We start from the raw sequence: 25,759 nt of genomic DNA on the forward strand, positions 1-25,759 counted from the left end.
TGAAGCCTCTGACCTCAGGCTCCCATGCTGGGCTTCGGCTTCCTGACCTGGGAACTGAGGACTTTTACTCTGCCTCCTAGGGACTGTCTGACTGTCTGGAATGTGGTGACTTGTCTGAGCCCTCCCTTGCTCTCCTGGGGGCACCTCGAAAGGAGAAGGATAGGGCTGGAATCAGGACAGCATCTCTGAGGTAGACATGGGTGCAGGGCCCCTGAGTGACAGGCTTCTGCCCACAGCCCCTTCTCAGTTGCCCCGCCCAGCCCCAAGTGGGGTGTGGCAGGGCGGCAGCACTCACCACTGGCCAGGAAGAGTTGAATCTTAGGAAGACTTGGTGAGGGAAGATGAGGGGCTGTAGCCACGGTCTGCCCCTTCCTCTGCCTGGGCTGGCGAGTGGCCCAAGGGCTCCAGTGGGCTGGGGCCAGGACCTTCTGGAAGCACAGCATGGATCTGAGAAGCCCCCCCTCTCCATCCTCTCAAAGTACATCCTTGCTGCCAGGCATCCTGAGGTGTGAATCGAGTGAGAGCCAAAGGGGGCAGGGCCCCTTTTCCTTGGAGGATTCTGAGTGCAGTGGACCGGGGAGTCCAGAGTGATCAGAAGCTCACCCAGCACCTGTTCCTTCAGGAGTAGCTCACCAGCTTTCTGGGTTAGCCTGAGGACCAGGCAGGAGAGTGTTCCCATTTTGTTGATGGGGAAACTGAGGCCCAGAGGTATAGCATGACTTGCCCAAAGTCACACAAGCCAGTAAGCAGGTAAACCCATCCTGGAACCCAGAGCCCTGTTTCTTGGACCAAGTTTGTTTCCCTTTCCCATTAGTGTTACTCCCCTGGGAAGGGAGGGAGCTGGCAGGAGGCAGGTGGGTGCAGAGAGGGCTTGTGGGAGGGGAAGGAAGAGGGGGAGGTGCCTTCCCTCTGCTTCTTTCTGCCCAATCCAGTGTCCAGGAGCTAGGGGTACCATTGCCAGGGCAGGAGAGAGAGGGCCACCCTCTTGCCTTTGTGAAAGAGCAAGATGGGTGGGAGTGTGAGGCTGTGGGGGTGGGGGAGGTGGTGGAGGATGAGACACCCAGGCCCCTCTCCCAGTGGCCCAGTGGGATGTGGGCATCTTCCCACACAGCAGGCTTGGCCCTGGGATCAACCCTGTGGGGTGTCCACAGTGGGCTTGATGCCCTCTTGGTCAAGCTGGGGCCCTGACAGGGTGGTGGCTGCCCTTCCCACCTTCTATGAGGGAAGGATAAAGCCCAAGGATGTCCCCTGAGCCCAACTTAGTTCTGGCCAGCAGGCCACATGTGGAACCACAGAGTAGAAAAACCTTATTTTATTCAGCCCCGGCCTGGGTAATCTTGCGCTGCGGTACGGCCAAAATATAAAAAATAAAAAACCAACAACCGACAAAATAACGTTGTAGGGGAAAGTTAAGTACACAACTGGGCCTGGCATCCGGAATCCCTGTGGTTTCAGTCCACGATCGCTCCCTGAGGCGGGCAGGGGAGGGTGCTCCCGGCGTCCAGTGGCCCCCCCTGTGGGCGGGGGGCTGGACCCATTGGGCCGGGCTTGTCCTGGCAGGAGGCTGCCGGGGAGCTGGGCCTGCTTTGGGAGGTGGGGAGGTTGGCCGTCTGCACATCCTCTCCCCGATCAGGATCTAAGGAGAGAAGGAGCCCAGGTCAATGGTAGGCTGAGCTCCCCCACCTCCTCCCGCTGCCTCCCTGGCCAAGTGCTTCTCTCCCACAGTCCAGATCCCGTGCTGGGGGGCAGGTGTGGGTCTCCATTCCCTCAGCAGTCTGGGCTCGGGGAAAGGGGCCCCTTACCCCCAGCTCCCAGAAGAGGGGTTTCGCAGACTCCCACCCAGGACACGGTCTGGGCGCCACCCCCTCCCAGGAGCTCGATTGCTTTCTAGGCCATTAGCAGAGCTGCTACTGTCTGGAAATACTTTCTTGTTTTTTCTAACTCAGTACTTTTGAAAAAAGTCCTCCTTTTTCCTCTTCAGAAACATGATTGAAACCCACAGGCGTCAGTCCCGTGGCCTTTCTGGGAACGCTCCGTCCGGCTTCCTGTGCGCTGGCCCAGCCGCCCGCCTGTGGTCAGGGTCGCGGAGACGCACTAATGAGACCTGAGCCTTTCCAAGCACTTATGTAAAGGGCTCGGGAAGAAGGGCCCCGGCATTCCCCATGCACGCAGGCCCCTGGGGAACTAGAGGGGAGCTGGGCAGCTTCTCTGTCCCCCAGCTGAGGGGCCCAGCTCATGGTGCCACCCGGGAAGTGGGAGGCCATTTGAATCCACCTTTCCCAGTAGCACAAGGGACCAGAGGGGATGTGGGCTCCCTGCCTGCCCCCATCAGCCCCCCTTTCTCATGCATGCCCCGGCCTCCCTCCCTCCTCTTTCTCCTTCCCTAGAATTGCCTTCCAGAAAACCTCTACTGTGGACGTGATCCCTGGATTTTTTTTTTTTTTTTTGTCTTACTGTCTCTTTAGGGCCACACGTGTGGCATACGGAGGTTCCCAGGCTAGGGGTCCAATCAGAGCTGTAGCTGCCAGCCTACGCCACAGCAACTCGGGTTCGAAGCCGTGTCTGCAGCCTACACCACGGCTCACGGCGACGCCAGATCCTTAACCCATTGAACGAGGTCAGGGATCGAACTTGCGTCCTCATGGATGCCAGTGAGGCTCATTAACTGCCTGAGCCATGACAGGAACTCCAATCCCTGGATTTTTGATGGCTGAGTGAGACAGGCCTTGAGAAGTGAGAAAGTGCTGGAAACCCAGGCCCGTAAAAAGGCTAAGTTGCCAAGGAATGGGGCAGGAGTCAGCTGTTTCAAACACACTCTGTGACTTGGATAATTCTGCTCTCATTCTGCTAATGAGTAACATAATCTCTGAATCACACTAGAGACTAGTGTTCTCACGGTGTGGTGGGGGGCTATGAGCAGTTAGCTTAGTGGTAGCAGCCAAGGGTGAAAGGGCTATCTCTAAACACACACCGAGCCTGACCCTGGTCACATACCGTGCCCTAATCCTGGTCCCACACGGAGCCCTAATCCTGGTCACATGCTGAGCCCTGACCCTGGTCACATACCAAGGTCTGTCCCTGCTCACACACTGAGCCCTAATCCTGGTCACATGCTGAGCCCTGACCCTGGTCAGAGGCTAAACTTCTCATACCTGTCAGCCACTAATAAGCATACATGTTTGGGGAAAGATGCTTCTCTGGGCCTTGGAATCTCTGCCATTTGTCCCCCGGCTGAGAGACTAAAGCTCTAGGAGACTACTCTTCTTTCCTTTATTTTTTAGATGGAAAAGGGGAAGAGTTGCTTTGGCCTGATCCAGCATTTAAGATTCATATGGAGTGGGGTGGGGTTTCTTAGTGAGTTTGTGAGGGGGGAGGTCCCTCTGCAAAGTACTTCACGCGGGGAATCAGGAGAGAGGCTGAGGACCCTGCCCCGGAGCTAAGTGTCAAAACCTGGGCCCAGAGCTGATCCATTCCCTCTGCAACCTTGGGGCCCAGTTCCCACTAGAATCACTCCTAATCTGGGACTGCTTAATTCAGTCCACCTGATATAGACACTAACGCTCACACAGCTGCCAGGCATTGAGACCACTGTGAGGGTTCTCAAACACACAGACATCAGGCCTTTAAGTCCTCCTCGCAAGCCCACCTGGAAGTACTCACGAATAGAGTAGTTGAGAGAGGGGAGGTGAAGTGCCCAGTGTCACAGAACTAGGACTTCAGAGCACATGCTGCTGCACCCAACCATGCCACCTCCTGCTGGTTCCCACTGGAGGAAGGATAGGGAGCCACCCTCGAGATCAAGGCCTGCAGCCCGAGCCCCGCACCCCATGAGCACGTGGCTTGGGGTGGGCATGGACCAGGCTTCTCCTGCTCGGCCTGCAGGCTGGCGCAACAGCAGCTGTGTATGGCCATCAAGGTGACCCACGTGTCCTGCGTATTCCATGCAGCCCCGCCGGCTCCTCAGGTAGGAGAGGGGCTGCAGCAGGGAGGGGGGTGGGGGAGCACTTACTGGACAATCTTGCAGTTTGTTGCAGAAACGTAGCGACCTGTATAGTGGATGTTGCATCTCACCACATTGTTGGTGAAGTCAGACTCTAAAACAATGTACTTTGGGTTCACGTGCACCTGAGATGAAGGGGAACAGAGGGAAAAGGGATCTGGTCAGGGTCTGTGCTTCGCTTGGTTTCAGGGATGGTGGCAAGGCAGACAGGCAGATGGACACAGAGACAGAGGGAGATAGAGAGAGACCATGTGAGGCCAAGAGAGGTGGCGAGCTGAGGGGAGAGGCAGAGAGACAGGGAGAAGAATGAAGAGACAACTCATAGTCAAAGAAAGCATCATCGGATCACCCTTATTGGAAGATGGGAAGCTTCCTTAGAGCCAGAGCCCAGGCCAGGGGGCCTCCCAGAGGCATTCCGTGTCAGAGAGGTTGAGCCACTGCCCCAGGGAACACAGCAGTGGGTGAGGGGCGGAGCAGGGGCTGACCATGCCTGGTCTCCTTGACGTGGAGGCTCGGACCCTTTCACCACATATGCGTGCCTAGATGACCTGTTGAAGGCCTGTCTGATGCCAGGTGATATCTCCTGCCCAGGAGCCTAAAGCACCTGACACTCATTGAAATGATGGCCCAATCAATAGCCTGTATGAAGAGGAGCTATCAGGACACCAGGAAATCTTTTAAATGTTGGACTGATTCGGGGAGGGTGTCACTGGGTTAGGCTGCATGCAGTCTTGCCGGCAGAACACTTAAGAACAGTTGCGATGATGTTAGATTGAAGGTACATCCCTTGGGGGCAGGACTGCGCATCACTTGGATCCTCTGTGCCTAGAATGCAGAGGGGCCTTTGTCTGTATGTGTTGAGTGGATAAATGAGGGAAGGAAAGGAATACCCTTGACAACCCTGGCCCCTGGGGGGAGACTGAGCAGAGGCCCCACCGAGCCTACTGAGGTGCTTAGGATGGGGCTGCCATTAGCTGCTTCCAGGTTGCTGTGTGCTGAACCCAGCCACCCAGCCCCATCTTCTTAGCATGGAGCAGGGGCCCTGCAGAGTGAGCCCCACTCTCACTTTGCACCGGCCAGGGAGAGGCCAAGATCTGGCTTCCCCGGGTAAGGTCATGATGACGGGGGGGGGGGGGCACCAGCCTGCACGGATGTATCACGTTGGGCTGTGTGTCCTTAATGTGCTTTTCAACTTGTCCCCCCAAGGGAAGGGGCACTGCAGTGAGCGTACTGGGGGAGGGGTTCAGGCCAGAAGGGACTATTGGTCGCAGGAGCCCTCGTCTGTGCAGGGGTCCTTTGAGGGGCTGAGGGTCTCTCTTGGGGAAGGGCAGTGTGATGGCACAGAGCCTGCCCTGCCTGCAGGTGACGGATGGACCACTTGACTCTCCAAGTCCTCTGTCACTTAGGGAAGATACAGTTGCCACCTGCTCTAGCATCATCATACCTTGGCTGAAGGTTGCTTGGTGTCTTTATGGGAAGAGGCTGTGTTTGCCTGAGACCAAGGCCTTCAGGTGGGCCATGCAGATATTGGGAACATTGGCAGCTGGGGGTGGGGGGGCACACACCCAGAGGGTAAGTTTATCTCAGAAGCGGGGACTGAGCCTGAGTGCCAGCTTGGAGGAGTGTCCAGACCCAGGGCCCCACCTTGAGGATGTAGTTCCCAGGCTGCACGTCGGTTATGTCAATCCACTGGCAGTCGATGTCCGCGTTGTATGTGTCATAGCAGCCTGGGCTCAGGCCCTAGGAAAAGGGACAGGAGCAGAGGTTAGGGTGCTGTGCGCTCCCCAGAGCCGCCCCATGCCCACTTCGGCAGCCTGGGGCCTCCTTCGTCTGTGCTTTGTCCTGATCCTGGCCCAGGGTAGCTGCTCGGAGTGGGTCTGTCCCTTCCTAAGCCCATTGGCTGAATGGACCAGAGAGACGATAGACATAACAGCCAGATGGAGGGATGGAATGAGGGAGGATACCTGGGAGAGATGGATGGAGGAAGGGACAGAGAGACAGGTATGGTCGATGGATACCGTCTGGATGTTGGGCCAGACTGACAGAAAGACGGATGTGGGTGGACAACTAGGTAAATGGAACATTGTGCCATCCAGACTTGGTTGGAATATTCCCTTCTTTCTAAGAGCTGACACCCCCTGGGTATGTTATAGGAAGGGCCTAGGGGTGGGGGCAGTCCCCGAGAGGCCCTGTAGTGGCCTCAGGCCTGGTGAGGAGACATGCACTCTGGCTGAGCCAAGCACCAGCAGCCTTGGCTCGGCCCATCTTCAGCTTGGCCCAGCCTCCCTGGCCTGCCTCTCCCGCCCAACCTGCGTGTGAGAGGTGCACGCGTAGCGCTTGAGGTTGCCGAAGTCGCAGGTGCTGTCCTCCAGGCAGAAGCTGGCCTTGTGGCCCTCGGCCACTTTCTTGCCTGTGGCTGCGTCCAGCAGGTCATAGTGGCTGAACTCGTCCATGCTGTGGTAATGTCTACGGGCAGAGAAGAGGAAGAAGGGGGCCTAGTCATCCATGGCTCCCCATCCTGTTCCCTCTGAGACGGGTCCAGGAGACTCTGCTGTGACATTGCCTCTGACCAGTCTGGGCTCCTGGGGCCCCTTGGTCCCTGTGTCTCACAGGCAGCATCCCTGGTGTCTAGGAGGGCACCTACTCAGACCCCTCACCCCCCTTCTTGGGCTCCCACCTGTACTGGCCTCCCTTGGCAGTGCTCTGTGTTCTAGACCCTTCCATTCCCTATCAAGACCGATCCTTCTTTGTCCCATCCTCTAGACCAGCTTTTGCTCAGGCTCTTCTGAGAAACCCTTGCCCCAGGGATGGATCCTTGGCAGAAAACACCCGTACTGGCCCTCCCAGTGCTCATGGGAACACTCCAGAAGAGGGGGCAGGAGAGGCCGGGCAGGGCCGCCCACTCACTGGTGGCAGCTGTGCCATTCCCAGGTGTGCCGTGGCCGGTTCGGGAGGAAGTCTGCTGTGCCCTGGTTCTTCACGCGCTGGGGGAAACGCAGCAGCACCCGCACGTCATAGTCGGTGGCCTCTGGGGCATAGGCTGTGCTGCGGGGACAGGTAGGGAGACAGGAGTGGGGCTGGGTACCAGACACAAGTACCCAGCTTGTGTGAGGGGCTTCAGCTTGTTCCTGAAGATTCTCACAGCTGACCCCTGCACTGCAGCCAAAGCTCAGGCCTCTTCACTCTGCGAGCCGTCCCTTCCTTTCTGGCCTCCACCATGTGGCTAGCAGCTGGAAGGAAATCTTTCTAAAGCAGCATCTGTCGCGACAATGACCTTCTGAGGGTCTCTGATGCCTGCAGGTGACTCTCAGCTGGGGACAGCCCCTGAGGGTGGAGGGCATATCAAAACCTTTGGAGGACATTTTAAATGGCCCCATGCAGGGAATTCCGACCTTCTCCTCCCTCCCCTACACCCTGGGTTCCAGCTTCAAACGCTGTTTGCCAAACAGATGGAACTCTTTCATGCACTTGTATTCTTGCCCATGCAGTTCTCTTGACCCAGAACTCACCCAGCCTCCTAGACCCACCTCAGGTCCCTTCCTCCAGGCAGTCTGCCCTAATTGCCCCACTTAGAAGAAGCTTGACTGCCTGTGAGACCTAACAGTGCTGCCCGCAACACACCCAGAATACCACACTCGCCCGGAGCCAGGGTCAGAGGGAGGAGGCCCCCTCTGCATGCTTGTGGCTTCAGGGCCAGTGACCTGCCCTTTTTTATTCAGGGAGCACGGGTCTGGCACAGATCGCCTGCTCACAATTCACTTGGTAACCCCCAGTTGCCAACTGAGACGGGCCTTGTGAGGAGAGAAGGGAAAAGCAAGAGGACAGAGGGGTGGCAGTGAGGGGACACAGAGGGACAGCGTGCTGGAGGGGCCGGCTGCAGGCACCTCCCTTGTCCCGTCTGCTGACTGCTGACAGCTGTCCTACAGCCTCAGGGGCACTTCCTTGGCTCTCATTAAGGTCTGGGCCCTAAGGCCAGAGGGAGGAGGTGGCCAGTCATGGGGATTAGCTCTCTCTGAGAGGATGTCTGGACAACAGGCGGTGCAGGCTCCTGTCTGCCAGGACTGTAAGGCCCTTGGCCTTGTCTGAGGGAGGCTTGGAATCTGTCTGTGTCTGTGTTGGAACAAAACATCCTCCTTCCCTCTGTTCAGTTAAATCCTGCCCTTCTGTTCGGCTCAGCACACCGTGGGAAACCAGCAGGGTCTGGGTTCTAGGCCCGGCTTGGCCGCAAACTCGTGGTGAGACTTGGAGCAAGTTCCTTCCCTTGTCTGGGTCCTGCCTGCTGTCTGTGAACTGGCACCGCTCTGTGGCCCATGCTTTCGATGATCTCCGAGGGCCCTGCCTCTCCAGGGCTTGTTTTCTAGGTCTGCATCCCACGCCCGGACTTGGCTGATGCCCCAGGCCTTGCCAGCCTCTTCCTCTTCCGACTCCGCACAGCTCCAGCCTGCCAACCACTCCTGGCTCTCCTCCTGCTCTGGGTCACTTGGTTGTGTCATCAGAGGGTGAGGGGCCACTTGCTCCAGCTAGACCAGGAGATCCCCTAGGGTGGAGCCCCCGCCGCCTCCCCGCCCCCCTGCCAGCCCATCAGGGAGCGTGGTTTGAGCACAAGGGATGCTTCATAAAGATGGAGTGACAGTTTGGTGTTGACTCAAACTCTGTAAAACTCAGCCTCAGTGGATTGCCGTGAAGGCTGAGTTCCCCACCACAAAAGGGATTCTGGAAGGAGCGGAACCATTATTGTTGCTGCCATCTCAGAGACGAGACCCGAGAGCGCAGGCTGACGGGGTGGAACGCACGTGTGGTCTCTGGACTGGTGCCAATTTGCACACTGTCTGCTGCCAGTCTGTAATGAGACGGGAACTGGCACCAACACAGCCATCAGCTACATCACTAATCACACTGTTGAGCAGACACTTCCTCTTTTTGGAGTAGGACTTTGGAGAAGGAGCCGTGTGTTGAGTGACATTCTGGTACAAGCTCCTTATCTTATTACAGATCGGTGATGGTGGTCAGTACCCTGCGAGGCAGTGAACTAGAGGTTCCACAAGTGAGAAAAAGTTGAGATGCGAAAGGCTTCCCAGATAATGAAAAGGGAAAGTAAATAGTTCCAGTGTTTAAAAAAGGGGAAATAATTAAGAAAAATCAGTGCTTTCAACATAAAGGAATGTCAACAAAAGAAATACGTCCGTGTAAGCTTGAGCTAGTTCTTTTAGTACAGGGAGATGTTTCCCAAATCACCCCTATTTGAACAGAATATTTGCTGTCAATAAATTTAGAAGCAAGCTCTGCAAGAGGTAGACTCACGGAGGAAGAGCAGAGGATTAGCCGTGCTCAGATAAACTGGTGTGCTTCCCCTCTCTCTAGGGCACCGCGTAACTGCGGCCTCATGGTCCTGCGTGCCCACCGCCCCGCTGGACAGCCACACCTGTCCTCTGTGGGCATGGCTCCATGACCCTGTCCTCTATCTTGAAGGCTTGTACCCTGATAGGACTTCCCCTGGCTCCCCGTGGGGAACCTTCTCACGAGGCCGCTCAGATCAGAAAGGTTTCAGTTCTTCTTGCTGCTCCTCAGTTTAATGACAGGGCAACACATGCCTTTGGGGCCAGTGTGACGATTCAAAGCCATTAAGGTCCTCCCATAGAGCGGTCTAAAGAAATTCTGGATAACCCCATTCCCTTCCCTGCCCGATTCCCTTGGCGCAGGTAAGGCCAACAGATGAAGAGGCCAGGGTCGTGCAGCCCTGGGCAGCCTGGCTGGCATGAGCACAGCTTCTGGGTGACTCCCAGGGACTGTCCACTCTCCATCCTCAGCTCCTTACCTGGCCAGACACTTCTCCTCGGCAGCACAGCGCAGGGAGTACAGGTGGGCTCTCTGGACGTAGGTGGACGCTTGCACGTAGTTGGGGTCCGGGACCAAGTCAGGAAGACCTGGAGTGGGAGTGGGAGAAAGGGAGGGGCTTGGCATTGCGGGGGGGGGGGGGGTCAGGTTGGTCACGGTGAAGGTCGAGAGGCCCCTGTGACCCCAAACACGCTTTGCCATCCTCCTTCCTCCACACGGGCTGTCACCTCCTCCTGGAAGCCTGCCATCCTGAGCCAGGTGTGTGATTTGAACTGCTCTGTCTAGGCTCAGATGTGGGTCAGGGAGCAGAGGCTCCCCTCTGGAGCTCCATGCTGTGGGGGCCACGGAACCTCCTGGAAGAGCTGGGACACGAGCAAGACATGGAGGCTGGGTGGAATTTGGAGCCAGAGAGGACGAAAGAGTATTCTTGGCAGGGGAGCAGCGTGAACAAGGGCCTGGAGGGAGGACCGCGTGAACCAAGTAATTTCCTGACAGAGACACTCCCCTTTGTGTCCTTATTTCCCAGGCCTCTGGGCATCAGACCCCAGACACTCTCTGTTCCTCTCATCCCTGCAGCTGGCCTTCTTCGTGAACCGCCAAGAGAGAGCCCTGGGCTTCTGCCCCAGGCAGGTCCCAGAAAGCTCCTGGGCAGAGCCCAGGGAACGGTGGTTGGCAGGAGCTGGGCTGGGCAGGAAGGGCTGGGCTCACAGGAAAGCAGGTCCCCAGGGCGGGCTGCTGACCAGGCAGGATTCTCAGCCTGGGCGCCCAGCCTGACCTTCTCAGGATCCCTTTCTTCCTGTCATTGGCCCCCACACCTGACCACACCTTCCCCAGTTGCAGCCTCTGGCCTCTCATCTGAGGAGGGCATGCCTGGCTCCCTGCCCTGTAGGGCCTGGGACCCAGTGCCCAGGAGGAGTCTGGAGTCTGCTCCAGCCCCAGGATCACTGGCTCCCCAGGATGTGCTAAGCCAGTGGTCTGTCCATTCTGCCCATCCCACCTCTGTATGTAACTTGGTGCCAGTGAGAGTTATGAGGAATCAGCAGAAACCAAACTCAGGTGTCCAGACCCTACGTGCGTGGAATAAAGAAGGAAATGTCTGGATGCTGAGCATGTGGAAGGGGTGTGGCTCAGGGTGGAGGGAGATGAGCAGGGTGAATACAGAACCCTGGGCTCCTTCCCAACTCAGCCACTGACTTAAAGAGGAACGGCCTGGGCCTCCAGTCCCCTCCTCTCTCAGGCTGCAGGGATTCTGGCAGATAAATGATAAAATGAAGCTGTAAGTTCTTCTTAGCTTCTTTCAATCCCTTTGCTCTTGAGGGGCGGGCATGGTGAGGGGGCTTGAGTCATGCAGACAGGCTTCCAGCCCCCTCTTCTTGCTGCCAAAACCCTCTGTCCGTTCCTGGGTCTGGAAGAGGAGGGGGACTCTGGTTTCTATGCTTTCCATTGAAGGTGTCTGCCTGCACACCACCCTTCATGAACTCAGCCCTGGGATTCACAGACCCTATCCCTGCTCGCCCTGGGCCCGGGCCTCATGCAGGAGCAGCCAGGGTGATCTCACCTACTCAGAATGAAGAGGAAGCTTGGAGCACAAGGGTGGGTGAGGATGAGGTGGCTCCTGGCTGATGGGGGCTGTCTTGGCCAGCCTAGGCCCCATTACTCAAGCCCCCAGGAATGCCTGCAGTCATTTCCCAAGGGATCCTCAGGCCCTGAAAGCAAGGGGCCACCTCAGTATCAAGCTGGTTCTCACCCTCTGGTCCCCAGAAGCCTCTGGGCGGGGAGGGTAAAGAGACAGGAATGGTCCCCTTCCCATTAGTAAAGAGCCTTGTCCTCAGCAACATGGGGGTGGGGAGTGGGGGGCTGAAGACTCATGAGACCCAGGATTTGGCACCAGATGGCCTAACACCCCCACCCCAGGCCCGGTTTCAATAAACACTGCACAGATGGATTCACAAAGCTTTTCTGGCCCGACCCTTCCTCTCTGGGCTATTTCATGAGTTGGCTATGCAGTCCAGGGAAACTACAAGAGCCAGCTAAGAGGTTAGGGGTATTCAGGGCCAGCAAGGGTTGGTGCCACTCCTGGCCTCTGACCATGATTACATGCTGAATCCTGTTCCTGGTCACACACTGAGCTCTGAACCTGGTCCTATACTGAGCCAAAGATGACCGTCTTCCTCTTACTGTGGCAGAATCTCAGGTTTCAGGCAGGTGCCTCCTGCTCCAGGAAGTCTTCCCTGATTGGCAGTGACATTCCAGGCTGTATACACTTCTGTCTCCCTGCTATATCTGTATGGATCTGTAATTAGATTTCATCATATTTACCTGTGTCTACTCTCCTCCAGACTATGAGCTCCCTGAGGGCAGGGCCTGGGTCCCGCTCACTGCCTCTGTGGGACAACCTACATTGCTTCAGGATTGATTGACCTATCCTGTCAGCCTCTGTCAGGCAAACTTTTTTTTTAAACGATTAGCAGCTTAATTCTTTACTATTCCAATCATCCATGAGCATGCTCCTCACCTTGCCCTCCACAGGACACCAAGGCAGAGAGAGGTGCTGGAGGGAATGGAGACTCAGAGAAGGCAATGAATTCGCCCACAGTCACACAGCAAGTCAGGAAAGCCCCAGGAGGAGCTCTCAGGTCCCCACCTCCTTTCAGGACTCTACCTGTTATCCTCCTGTTTATAAAAATGTGGGGTTTTTTTGAAGTATAATCTACATATAGTCAAATGCACAGATTTTAGGTGTATAGTGTGCTAAATTTTGACAAATGTATACACAGTGTAACAAGCACCAATTTCAAGCTGTGAGCTGTGTCTGTCATCCCTGAAGGTTCCCTCTAGCCCCTTCCCAGTAAGAAAATTCCCTCCCCCCTCCATCAACCCAGGGAATCGCTGATCTGCTTTTTAATCACTTTAGATTAGTAATGGCCTTTTCTAGAACTTAAATGGAATCTATTATTTTATGTTCTTTGTTCTGTTCTCTGACCATCAGGGGTCCTGAGACTCCCTTCACTGGCTCCCTCTGGCCCACCCTCCACTTCTGTCACACCCTCACTGCTCTGGGGGAAGCTGCTAGAAAAGAGATCAGCCTGAGAGCTTAGGCTGGGTCTCCTTACCCTCTTCAGTATTCCCGGAGGCCAAGGTCCCTGGGAGCCGCAGACCTCCTCTCTCAGCTGGTGTGATTTTCGAGAGAGGAACAATGCCTCCTGCTCCACTGTGTTCCCAGGAGGCAGCTGGGGGCAGCCAGGCCTGCAGGCTTGGGCTCCAGCCCCTCTCTAGGGGCTTGGGTAGTGGGTGGGTTGTGCGATGTTGGAAGGGGATAAGGGAAGGCTTGAGTGGGGGCTTGTTGATGTAGGGGTGGGGGTTCCGGTTTGCTGTCTCTGGCTTGTCAGGCACATCCAGGCAGGATGGCCAATGTTGGGTAAAGTCTGGTTCCAACCAGACTGGTACTTGCCTCCCCTCCCCCACATCCCAGAAGTGTGCATTTTAGAGGAAGATTCTGGGGAGAGGGTAAGGCTTACTCAGAAGACAGTAAGAACCATCAGTCATGGATGTAATTTTGTGGGGGCTAGGATGTCTTATCCAGAAGTCAGCCAGCCCTTGGACCTCGCATGGGAGGCGCTATCAAGTAGGTTCCAGTGGGAAGTTTTTTCTAGAGACTCCCGTTTTTATAAATACAGAGAACTGAATTTATCGTAATTTTCATTTTTCTCCTTTCAGAGCAAACCAGCCATTATCACTAGTGTATACAAGGCCCCTCTTGTAATTAGATGTTTTTCACCTTCATCCTCGCCCTGACCCTCAGACATAGCCTTGAACACAGTGTCTTTGAATAAAACCTGCAGGGTGTTGGCAATGGGTCTGTATCCTTAAAGGAGATAAATGATACTGTCTTCTAGGTCTCATTCCGTTTCTTGATTTCCAGTCAACATCAACTTTTTTTTTTCCATTTCTTGGGCCACTCCCGCGGCATATGGAGATTCCCAGGCTAGGGGTCGAATCGGAGCTATAGCCACTGGCCTACACCACAGCCACAGCAATGTGGGATCCCAGCCACATCTGCGACCTATACCACAGCTCACGGCAACGCTGGATCCTTAACCCACTGAGCAAGGCCAGGGATTGAACCCGCAACTTCATGGTTCCTAGTCGGATTCGTTAACCACTGAGCCACAATGGGAACTCCTCAACGTCAAATTTTAAGATATGTCTAGTTCATTGCTTGTCATTGCTAGATAGGATCCCACGGTACACACCCTCCATGGTCAATCTAGCCGGTCCCCTGGGGGTGGTGCTGACTACTCAAAGGCTGGACAGATGGCCCTGCTCAGGCTCTCCAGTGTTTACTCCCAGCATCCTGCCTTCCATGCCCAGGAGGCAGGCAGGAGCCTGACGTCTTGCCTACTCTGCCAGACTTTCTGCGTGGCCCCGGGCAGCCCTGACCCCTCTCCAGGCTTCACTGCCTCCTTTTATACACATAGGATTGTCCTCTCTCTCATTCAGGGCCTGGGGCCAGCCCCCTGTGAACGCTCTTCTCTAGAAGGAATATGTTGACTGTGGGGTCCAGGCGGCACAGAGGCTGGACCAGGACTGTGGAGACGCCGAGTCAGAGAGCGGCAGAGGCCCCTGGGAATGGGGCCCAAGGCCATTCTGCCCGCATGCAGGCAACTCTGGTCTGGAGGAAGCCCTTCAGCCTAGGGGGGCCCATCAGAGCCTCCAGGGCAGCGAAGACACAGAGCTGCGGAACAAGGACCAGAGTTCTGCATTCCCGCTCTGCCCCTGGAGCTTGTTCTGTGGGGGATCCAGGGCCCCTCCTGAGGGCCAATGTCCTCCCGCCCCACCTAGGGCGGGCCTGGAGCTGCTGCCTGGCCCACACGCCAGCTCGTGGGAAGCCCAAGGTCTGTCTTCCCTTCCCTGGCGGGACTCGGCTGGGGCCTTCTGGCGGGAGACTCCAGGAGGCCATTATGCCATCTCGTCCAACACCCCCCTGTCCAGCTCCCTGCCCTTTCTTCGGCTCCGTTTCCCCATGTGGATGATGGGGAGATTAGACTGACTGTCCCTTGAGAGCAGGTTTGATGGCTCCATAAACACTTGGAGATTAAAATATTTTCAGGAGCTATTCAGTCCATTCCCCAGCCTTGGGCAAGAGCCCAAGACCTCTCACAACCTCTGCAGACGATACTTTAGCTGCCAGGAAATTCTCCCACCGTCTGACCTAAATCCTTCCTGCTTTAGCTGCAATCTGTTCCCTCCTGCTCAGTGGTTCCTGGAAGCGGCCCAGAGTGGGGGGTCTGAGGTTACACTGCTGTTGCTTGCCCACACCTCACCTGTTTTCCTTTTGGCTTCCCCTTTTCTGTGGTTTCCGGAAACCACACCCCCTTTGAAATCTTTCGGCCTCCCGCTCACAAGATGTAGAGGAAGGAAAGTGGAATGCAAAAGAGCCCTAATCTCTCATGCCTGGGGCTGCAGGATAAACAATGTCCAGCAGGAACCGGTCAGTGGGTTGTGAAATATGTACAGAGAGGGATGTTTTGGCCCCGCAGCCCGACTCCAGAGGAACCCTTAGGTGGGGAAAGCCGAAAGCACATAGAGCTCGGCCTTGAATAAAGAGGAGCCAGAAGGGCTTCCGGGGTGGGAGCTGGCAGCTCCAGGCCCTGAGAAATTTCCATCAAATAAGCAGGACCTAAAATTGTCAGTGCCGGCCTGGTGGTGCCACATCTGAGTGACCGGCAGGCAGGCCAGGTGGCTGCAGGATCTGCTGCGGCTCACTATGAAGGGCAATTTCAGCCTAGGGAAAGGAGCTGGGATGGCCATAAAGCCTGGCCCAGACCCTCCAGTGGCTCCCTATTCACTTATGGAGTCAAGTTCAGACTTCTCAGGGTGGCAGATAAGGCCTTCTGTGGTCTGACCTTAACCTGGCCTTCCAGATCTGAACCCTAGGGGTCAGTAGGCAGCTCCTAGCACAACTGACCTTTTTTGCCCCTAACCTCTGACCTCCCAGTGTCCTTGTCCTGGAATTCCCTGTCATACACACATACCCCCCCTCACAGACCTACCCAAAGCCTACGTTATTAGCCTTCCTCTGCCACTGCCTGGCACCCTGCCCTCTTCCCCCCTCGCAGCGTTTGCTGCTCTCAGACCCGGAGAGGCAGTCCTGGGGCAGGGATGGCCTTGCCCCTCTGGGTGGCAGGATCAGTCTCCGAGGAGAGGATTTATGTTTATCAATTGAGCAGACTGCTCAGGAAGTAGCTGAGGCTGAGCTGGAAGAGGCTGCTGCTCACCTTTGTGAAGGAAAGCTACCTTCCCCTCTGGCCAAGCCTTCTGCCGTCTCCTTGCACACCTCACTCGCTCACACTCTCCCCAGTGTGAACACAGCCCCCACCCTGGCAGGCCCTGCTTAGTGGCCCTGGCCGGCTTCCAGAAGCCTCTGTGGATTCTGCAGTCTCCTAGGTTCCCTTCCTGCCCCTCAGATCCTTCACAGTGACCTGAACTCTTTATCTTTCTTACAGAACCCGCTCAGCCCATGGCCCTTCCACCCTAGCTTAGGGCAACTTCTTCCTTTTAGCTGCAGAGGCCATAACCCCTTCTGTTCTGCCTGACCCCTCTCTCTTACACCCCACATCCAATCCATCAGGAAAGCCCATCAGCTCTAGCTCCAGAATAGATCCTGATTGCCCACCACTTTTGTGGTTACCCCCTGCCTGGCCACCAGTATCTTGCCGGCCTCCCCCTGCCTGCCTCCTCACTGTCCATTCCCAGCAAAGCAGTCAGGGACCCTGTTTCAATGTCACCGCACTAGCTCCCCAATGCATGGAGAGAAAAAGCCAAAGTCCCCACAGTGGCCTACAAGGCCCTCCATGGTCGGGACCCTGTCATCTCTCTGACTTGTCTGCTCTAACTGCACAGGAACACACTTGAAAACCCCAGGGAATTCCTACCTCAGGGCCTTTGCACTGGCTGTTCTTCTGTCTGGGATGCTCTGCCTATGGTAGCTGTAAGGCTCACTCATGTGCCTCCTTTAAGTCTTTGCTCAAAGGCCACCTTTGCAGCCTCTCCCAACACTCCAGATCTCCCTGACTTATCTCTTTTTTCCACCTTCTATTATTTATTTATTATGTTTACCCATGAAAACGCAAGACCCACGAGGGCAAGGATTTTGTCTTTTTTAAGCAAATGAATACCCAGCTCTAGACCAGCACCGGCACACAGTAAGGCACTTGGTGAATATTTGTTAAAGGGTTGGATTTCCTTGGGAGATGCTATCCAGATGAGAGCCGTGGGGAGGGAAAGGGGGAGCTGAGGCTGGCCCAGGTCTGGTGCACAGTGTGTTCTGAGAGCTGGCGAGCCAGGCACGGTGGAGGTGGGCCTGGGCCATGGCATCCTGTCTACCTGGTTTCTTGCTGCTGGGCTGAGGCCACGGCGAGGACAGGGATGGGTCCGGGGCACCCCTGAATTCCCTGTACCCAGCTAAGGGCCTGGCACCTGTGCATCCTCAGCGAGCATGAGCACAAATACCAGCCCCCCACAGAGAGAGAGTCTGCTGGCACTGCCCTGTGAGCACAGCCTTCATTATCAGGCGAAGGCTGGGACTGACTCCAAAAAACCTTTCTTTTGAAAAAGGCTTAGCATTGGGGCTGGAAAATCCATGGTTCCAATGGGCCCATGAAGGGGAGGAAGGGTGGGTTGTCTCCCGAGACTTTGGTGGTAAACGTCCCTGAGGCCTTGACAACCCCATCTGACTACGTTCCTGCTCTGGTTCTAACCCGCTCTCCCCACCTTCAGGTGATGCCGCAGTGCTGGGTTTCTGGGTGCCCCTCAGTGACGGGGAGGGACCGGGTGCAGCCTCGGCCTGCAATCTGGAATCCAGACAAAAAGGCCCTTCGGGTCCAGCTGCCTGTGGTGAGGAGGCCGCTGGGTCAGGGCAGCGGAGGGAGGAGACCCAGCCTCTCCTTCCGGCCTCCCTCCCAAGCGGACTGTGCTCCGCAGGAATGCGGGGCACAGAATTGGAAGCAGGTGTGGGCTGCCCGGGCGGACCTGGACCACCCGCTCCTCCCCCGCCCCTTCCTCTGCTGCCATTCCAGCCACTGCCCTGGGGAGTTTTCCATGTGTTCTTGGCTTGTGCAGGAGGGGGGTGGACTTGGGCTGGAACTGCTGGGGAGAGGTGCCCCTTTGAAGGTGAGAGGGCATGGAGATGGGGGCCCCTGGGCGACGGAGAGAGGGAGGAGAGGGGACAAAAGGCCAGAACCGCGCCTCCCCCCACCCCCCGCCCCCACCCCGAAAACACACAAGTGCGGCAGGAGCCTGGAGCCTGTGAGGCCCTAGAAACTCCCCACCTGGCTCAGCCACTCTCCCCAAAGGCTCTGTGGGGCCTGAGAGCTCAAAGCAAAAAAATTCCAACAATTTGTGTCCTAGGGGGTTTAGACCTGAGGGAAACAATTTAACCTGGAGACATAGCTTCCCTGTGGGGCAGGAGCAGAGGGAGGACTGCAGCGGTTCAGTGGGGGAGAGAGAGTCTAGTCTGGGCCCAGGCTTGGCCACCGATGAACTCTGAGACCCTGGATGAGTTACTGAACTTCTCTAGCCTGGGTTGCCTCCTCTGTGAAACATGGACGTTAACACCATCTACCTCACAAGCTTGCTGGGGGACTCAAAGAGGACACGAACATAAAATGCTCAGCATAGTGTCTGGTGCCTGTGAAGGGTTCAACAATATCAGCTGCTATTATGAGTATTTAACATGGGGGCCATCTCTTCTTGCGGGGATGGTTGTTTGAGAGCCGAGGAGAGAGGACATGGCCTGGCCACTGGATGATCTGAGAGGAGACAGGGAGTCTGCCTGCCATGAGGCTGCCCCGGTCATGATGCCAGCGTTTGTTCCCACACCAGGGCCCTCTGGTTGGCAAACAGGGGAGTAGGAAGAGGACCCAGGGCCCTCTGTCTCCACAACTGTCTGGCTCTTTCCCCCAGCTTCCTTGCCTGAAGACTCCATTTCTTTCTGAAGGAGCAACTTGAGACCACTTCTGGAAGTAAGGAGGGATACTGAGCTGTGATTCTGCCTCCACCAGTCACCAGTAGGTGGCCTTGGGCAGGTCACTTAACCTCTGAGGGCCTCAGGTTCCTCCTCTGCAAAAGGAGGGGAGTCATAATACCCAGGGTTGCTATGAGGGTTGAGCGACTGTGATTGTGAAGCTCCAAGAACAGTGTCAGGCGCTGATACGCGCTAGAGGCGTAGATGTGTTTGTTAAACAAACATGCTGGAGTCTGGAGTGGGGATGACAAGGCTGCAAGCCAACGCCACACGGAGGAGGTGCTCTTTGCTTCCAAAGCTGTGCACACTCACTGTCCGGCCCTCACTCTGTTGCAACCCATGCCCGGAATGTGGGAGAAGTATAGTATCTACTTAATGACCAAATGGATGTGCAAGGTAAGCCTGAATACATGAAAATTTAGGGAAAAAAAAAAAAAAGTATAGTGGTTAAGAACCCAGGATGGGGAGTCAGGCGGACTCCGATCCTGGTTTCACTACTCAGAGGTTGTGTGACAATCAGCAAGTGAGCCTGTTGTCTTAGCTATGAGATGGGATGATGACAGCATTTGGCTGGTGGGGTTGCTGTGGGCATTAAGAGAGATGATGTATAAAGTGCACCGTATACGCCGGCAGAACCATCCCCCTGGACGTGGCTGTGGGAACTGGTGCCCAGACTCACGTCCTGCCTCGCCTGGTTCTCGGGGGGTGGGGGTGGGGCACGAGCGTCCTCCCGGGTCCTCTCAGGATGATGCAGAGATGACAGGCACAGACTGAATTCAGGCATGGCCACTTCGAGCTGGGAGCTCTCGCTAGGTCTCAGTTTCCCCATCTGTACCAGTGGACCATAATCCCCACCTCTCTAGGAGAGGCAAGGGTGAAGGAAATTGCACATTCACAACACCACGCTCAGCAGGTGCTCCTCTGCAGAGGGCTGAAGTTGTTATCACCATCCCGCCCGGGGGCTCCAACTCCGGGTGCTTGTTGGGTGGAGGCCTGCCGTGTCCTTCTCCGTATCTACTCTGAGCCTTGTGGAGGTGGGTGGGTGGCCCACAGAGGGGAGGCAGCCTGCGAGGGGGAGGGGCAGGCCATGGGGGTGCAGCAGGGAGCCAGGGCTGCTCTCAGGGACTAAAGGGCCCTGTCTGGCCTCTTGGAGGCAGGAGGCTGGATAGAGAGGGCTGTGCCCTAGACACACCCCCATGTGAGTACAGGGCTTAAAACACCTGGGCTAGGAGCAACACGGGATGCTGTGGAGGCTGGAGAGAGAGGAGGAGGAGGGGAGAGAAAGGAGGTGCCTCAGGTTCTGGAGCAACAGGCTAGAGCATTGAGATTTTGTCCTGAAGACCTTGGGAGCCAGAGAACCTTCTTGACCGGGAGAGTACCATGGTCAGCAGTGCAAGGGTGTATCTGCCCCATGCTTAGGATGGACTGAAAGTGACCAGGGAGGAGGCAGCCACAGCTCCAATTGGCTGTGTGAAGACAGGGATGGAGGACCCACGCCAGGCCAAGCTGGCACAGCCATTGGAGATGCCCTGGGAGGACAGCCAGGCGGCCTGCTCCGTGTTACTTTCACAGGGTCACTGGAGCCAGTGAATCAGGCCGAGGGTGTGAGGGGGAGGCCCTGGGAGAAAAGCCATGGTCTCCTAGGGCCAGGAGTCATCTTAGTCCACACGAATGCCACCAGCTCAGAGGTGCTAGGCTGTGGAGAGGCAGAAGCAGGGGCAGGGAGGCCAGGCGAGGAGGGCCTGGCCATGGCAGAGGAGACGCCCAGCGCAGGGGATGCAGCCAGGCCTGGGAAGCAGGCAGCCGCCCTCTGGGCCTCTGCATGGATGTGCTGTGACTAGCAGGCCAGGTATGTGACCTGGGCCTCTGTTGCCTCGCCTTCCCTCTAGTCACGTGTCTGAGACCACAATCGTGCCGGAGGCTTTGGGCAGCGCTCCTCCCCACAGGGTGAGAGGGAAGAGGGTGCAGGCACCCAAGGAAGAAACCAGGCTCTGGACAGGCGCTTGGAAAGGGCCCAAACGTGGAGGACGTGGGTGGTGCGCACATGTGTTTGGTGTTGTGAGGACACGTCCACGCCCACACACACGCGCACGGGCTGCCAGCGCCCAGCCTCAGACCCCTGGGTGTGCGGCCAGGAGGAATGAAGTCAGTTTCGGAGAATCCGCTCTGGACGCCCACACCAGGCCTGGGGGTCTGATCTCAAGCACAAGGCTTGGCCTTCCCCGAACCGGGATTTTCCACGGGCCCAGCCTAGCAGGGTGGAAAGGGGAACAAATGATGGGTGAGAAGGTACTGCTCCCTCTCTGGCCTCTCCGTGGACCCTGATCTAGCCTGCACCCCCCCATCCCCCATGACCAGAGAAGGGACACCTGCAGAGAGCTGACAGCATTCCTGTCAGCTTGGGCATCTCCTCCTCTGGGAAGTCCTCCCTGAGCTCTGAGCCCTGATGGGAGGACCGACCCATGGGTTCCCTTAACCTACCCCCCCAGTGCCTGCCCAGTCGTGGCACTGAGGTGCTCCCTTTTCTATGCCTCCTCAGGACAGGGTCTGGATTCATATGTGGCATCTAGTATATTATCTTCAGGGGAGAAATGTCTTCAATCCAAAACGAACCCTGGGGCTCAGGGGCAATGGCCAGATGTCCTGCTAAGCACCAAGGACCCCCCCACTCCAGACGAGGCCTTGCCCAGGCCAGTCCCCTCTGAACCTCAAGAACTGAGAGGCCAAAGAGGAATCTTAGAACGCCCACTGGCTTAGGGCACAGCTGTCAAGTCCCAGGCCTGGCTCAGCCAGCAGTGCTATTTGAGGCCTCGGTTTTTCTCTTCTGCCCAGAGGCGGAGCTCTTCTGGCCGAGCCACCCTGTGGTCTTGCATTCTAAGAAAAGCCGCCACAGAAGTTTAGCCTATAGGTAAAACTGCTCTCCTCCAAGGAGTTCTAGGAGTAGCTGAGGCACAGCAGATACACACCCAGCTGCAGGGACGCAGCAAGTCCTGGTGAGGCTCAGATGAGGGTGAGGTGGCCTTTATCACATCACAGAAGGGCCCTCTATCTACCTCCCATCCTGAGCTCCTGTGGGTTCTCAATGTGGGACTCAGCCTCCAACTGGAGTGCGATCTATGTCTTGGATGTGGGGGAGGGCGTACTACATGGGGACACTCCTCTCCCCTGGCCGGGAGCTCCAGCAGGCCCTGGAGAGGCAGGGGTTGCCACTCCTCTACCTCAGCAACAGCCTTTCACCCCAAATCAGTATGGCCGGAAACAAAGCAGTGTCCCCGTGCTGACAGAGGCACAGGACAAAGGCTGGGGGTGCAGTACCTGGGTCCCTGGGCCCTGCAGTGCTCAGCCCTCACCTGGTGGGTCTTGCACAGCTGCCTGCATGTGGAACAGAGAATCAGGAGTGGAGAACCAGGGCATTAAATGAAGCCTACAAGAGGCAAGGCTGGGCTAGAACGCATATGCACCAGGGACTAAATAGAAAACCCTGACCAAAGCTTACTTGGGACTTACAGAGACAGAAGCAGAAAGGGGAATTCTAGGACATTGGAGGTTAGGCCAATAGCTGTCCAGCCCTGGCCAGACCACTAGTGGGCCCTGCCTGCTAACAACATGTGTGGAGTTGCTCATCTGAAGAAGGAAGCTGCCCCTTCTGCTGTGTCCTCATGTGCAGATGGCTTGGGCTTTCCCATGATTAGGTCATATCTTCAACACCCCCTGTACCCATGTCCACAGCTGCCTCCTGGGACTCTCCCACAGGGCCAGGACAAGGGTGACTAAGGCCCTGGCCTGGGGTGCAAAATTTAAGATGGCACCTAAAAACTCAGTAACTAAGAGAAGTAATAATATTTGAGGCAATATCCCACTCCTTTTTTTTTGGCCACACCCATAGCACGCAGAAGTTCCTGGCCAGGAATTGAACACACGCCACAGAAGCGACTGGAGTCACAGCAGTGACAATGCAGGATCCTTAACCTACCGGAGCCACAAGGGAACTCTGAGCCAGTATTTTTACAATTCAACACTGATGCATAAAAATATCTGTGATGAACAAAACATCAAAATTTCAAATAAAGACATCAGTATTGCTGATTTTTCAGTCTGCCTCAGGCTCGAATACAGTTTGGCATGGCACCCTTACTGTTTCTATTTAAAATCAGAATATTTTGTTCATCTTTTTTTTGGCATTTTTTAAAATCTAAAAATGTATTAAACTATTCCTTATCTTAATTACTGAGTTTTTTGGCACCCAGGCCAGAGCCTCACTTGCCTCTCTAGTCCAGACTTGCATTGTCCCCCCTGAGGAGCTCCCCCACCCCAAGAGCTCTGGGTCATCTAGTCTGCTCTCCTGTCTTGGGCCAGAACCTTCCTTAACCTCCTGCTCATTCAGGCCAAGCTCACATATGCCCAGTGACTGGGAACTTGCCACACCCCCAGAGGCATCTCCCAAGGCCTTTCTGACCCGTATGCTCCCTTCTTCACCTTGAGAGTCTGGCAGAGGGGCCCCTCCAAGTGTAGACAACATGCCCTGATGGGAGAGAAGGAGAAGCGGGGAGAAGGGTTCCTTTACTTTGTCCTCAAGTGACCCAAACCAGGTCTGGAAGGCGCCTCCTTCCAAAGCCTTGTCCAGACCCACCACCTTCTACCTTCCCAAGCCAGGGTCAGGGCCTGCGCAAATCCTGGTGCCAATGACGATGCACGCATAAGGATAAGGCCAAGGAAGGAAGCATTGGGTTTGCCGTCGCGGGCGAGGGTGCGGGTCCTTCCCTAGGAGCTGGGGGATGCTCCCCGGAAAGGAAAGGATCTGGGTCTGGGCGCCAGGCTCTACTCACCTCGACCGTTCTGATTGGGCCGGTACACGCTGCCCACACTGAGGCGGCCCTGCTGCGCGCCGCTGCGCTCGGAACCCGGAGGGGGCGCGTCGGAGCTGCGCACGGGCAGGTAGGGAGGCTCCAGCACGCGGAAAGGGGGCTGCGGCTCCACGGCCCGCGGCGGGCTGTAGGCCTCTGGCGGCATGTTGCCGTAGGGCGGGTACCAGCCGTAGCGGGGGTCGCCGCCGTAGGTGCCGCCGTTGGGCTGCGCGGCGTCGGGGCCCGAGTCGGGGTAGGCCTGCTCGAGGCCCGCGGTGCCCTCGTGGTACAGGCTGTGCGAGTAGCGGCGGTCCAGGCCGTCGGCGGGCTGCGGCGGCGGCTGCGGCGCGGGCGGCCTCTCCAGAGCCGGGTAGAAGCCCTGCGGCGGGTACTCGGGCTGCTCCTCGCCGCCGCCGCCGTACTCCTCGTAGCGCGCCCGGGGCTGGGGCTGGAAGGGGTAGACGACCCCCGCCGAGGCCACGGCCGCTGCCCCTGCGCCCAGGCCGCCTCCCGGGCCGCGGTAGTACACGTAGCCCTGGTCGTAGGTCCGCGACGCGGGGTCGTACGTCTCGTACTGGCTGACGAAGGGCGCCTGCGGGTAGGGGAACTGCTGCGGGAAGGAGGGCGGCTGGCGGTAGGTGGTGGCGAAGGCCGAGGCCGAGACCGAGGAGGCGGAGCCCCCATGCCGTTGCTGGGAGACGGAGGTGCGGACCCGGGCCATGCCTGTGCTGTCCCCGACGGCCACTTCGCGCCAGTTGTCGGGCACCTGGCCGAAGCCAAAGGGGTGCCGTGCTTGGCCGCGCACGGTGTCCGAGCCGACGCGCCCGGGCAGGGGCAGGGATGGGGCCTGCCGACGCCGGAGGCCCCCCTGGCTGCGCCGCTGCGGGGCCTGGGGGGCTCCGGCCAGCAGCACTCGGGAGTTACCTTCGGAGCGCTGAGGCCCCGCCGGCACGTACTCGGAGCCCGAGTTGAGCAGGCTGTACACCTGCCCGTTGTTCTCCCACTGGATCAGCTGCCGCCAGCGTCCCGGATCTGAGCCCTGCCCCGGCTGCGCCTGCTGCCCATGCACCAGCACGCAGAGGCAGGCGCCCCACACTAGGGCCCCCAGCTGCCAGCCGGCTGGGGCCAGAGCCATGGTGGCCCCTCTGCAGAGGCCTGATGGACCGAGAGGCTCTCGGGAGTGGCCCCCTGTGCCTGCTTTTCTTCCCACGGCCTCGAGGACAGGACGGCTCCTTGCCTGCCCCAGCTCTAGCTTTGTCCATCCTGGCCTTGTCCCGAGCGGGACCGCTCCTCCGATGACAGCATTTCGAGGCCAAGGGGTCAGGGCAGGGCAGGGGCGGTGCCCAGGGCTGCAGAAGCCTCTCTGCAGGGCACTGGGCAGGCAGGACTGCCTGGGGGCCTTACATGGCCAGCCCGGCACTGGCTGGCCGCTTGGCTGGCGCTTTCCCACTCTGAATGAATAAGCAACAGGCTGGGAGCGTCAGGAGGTTTTGGGCAGCCTGGTCTGCCTGCTGGGGCCTCCTCCGCGGGGCCCTATGGCCCGCCGGGTTTTAGCTATGTGGCCTGTCCCACAGCTGCTGTGCTCCCTCAGTCCCTGGAGCTCCCAGCCAAGCCGCAGACCTGCCTTTGAGGAAGGGAATGAAGTGGGGAGTAGGAAGGGGCCCCTGGGGACTCAAGCCTGGTGACTGGGGCCCTGGCAGGCAAAACGGGGCTGAAGTGGCAGCACCACTCAGGCCATTTCTCTCTGCTTTAGACCCAGCATCCTTGGTCTCACCTTACTAGCTTCTAGTTTGGGTTTGAATGAGCCCTTGACTCCTGTCCACTCCAGCCTCTCCCCAGGGCTCCCATTCTCCAAAGCAAGTGCTGAGACACCCTCCTTGTCAGTGGGCTTTCTTGGGGGAGTTGCTGAACCCGCAGCTGAACCATCCTTTGATTCTTTGACCTCAGGTGCACCTTAGTTCATTGGGCCTGAGTACAAAGAAGATGGAGCTCCAGCCTTTTCCCTCTTGGCACACCCCTGGGGCCTTGCTCTCCCAGTTTGTAGAATGGGGGTGT

General features: G+C 57.2%; 1 protein-coding gene across 1 annotated transcript; it reads right to left on the bottom strand.

Moving 5' to 3' along the window:
• Window positions 1-1,297: 1,297 nt before the first annotated feature.
• On the bottom strand, window positions 1,298-25,180 carry LOXL1 (lysyl oxidase like 1). Its single transcript, XM_047795528.1, has 7 exons — window positions 23,687-25,180; window positions 9,816-9,924; window positions 6,908-7,045; window positions 6,310-6,466; window positions 5,645-5,740; window positions 4,010-4,125; window positions 1,298-1,636 (listed from the first exon to the last, which is right to left on the bottom strand). Exons 1-7 carry the CDS (start codon window positions 24,837-24,839, stop codon window positions 1,630-1,632), a joined length of 1,776 nt encoding a protein of 591 aa, XP_047651484.1. The 5' UTR covers window positions 24,840-25,180; the 3' UTR covers window positions 1,298-1,629.
• Window positions 25,181-25,759: the final 579 nt, after the last annotated feature.

This window comes from Phacochoerus africanus, chromosome 9, assembly GCF_016906955.1.
Source record: "Phacochoerus africanus isolate WHEZ1 chromosome 9, ROS_Pafr_v1, whole genome shotgun sequence".
NCBI classification, from domain to species: domain Eukaryota; kingdom Metazoa; phylum Chordata; class Mammalia; order Artiodactyla; family Suidae; genus Phacochoerus; species Phacochoerus africanus.

Excerpts from the sequence above, each read along its gene's own strand:
- LOXL1 (XM_047795528.1), bottom strand. The coding sequence starts at position 24,839 with ATGGCTCTGGCCCCAGCCGGCTGGCAGCTGGGGGCCCTAGTGTGGGGC. Across the intron at positions 9,925-23,686 it reads GCCCAATCAGAACGGTCGAG|GTCTTCCTGACTTGGTCCCG; the intron begins GTGAGTAGAGCC and ends CTCCCACTCCAG. Across the intron at positions 6,467-6,907 it reads GAATGGCACAGCTGCCACCA|ACATTACCACAGCATGGACG; the intron begins GTGAGTGGGCGG and ends CTCTGCCCGTAG.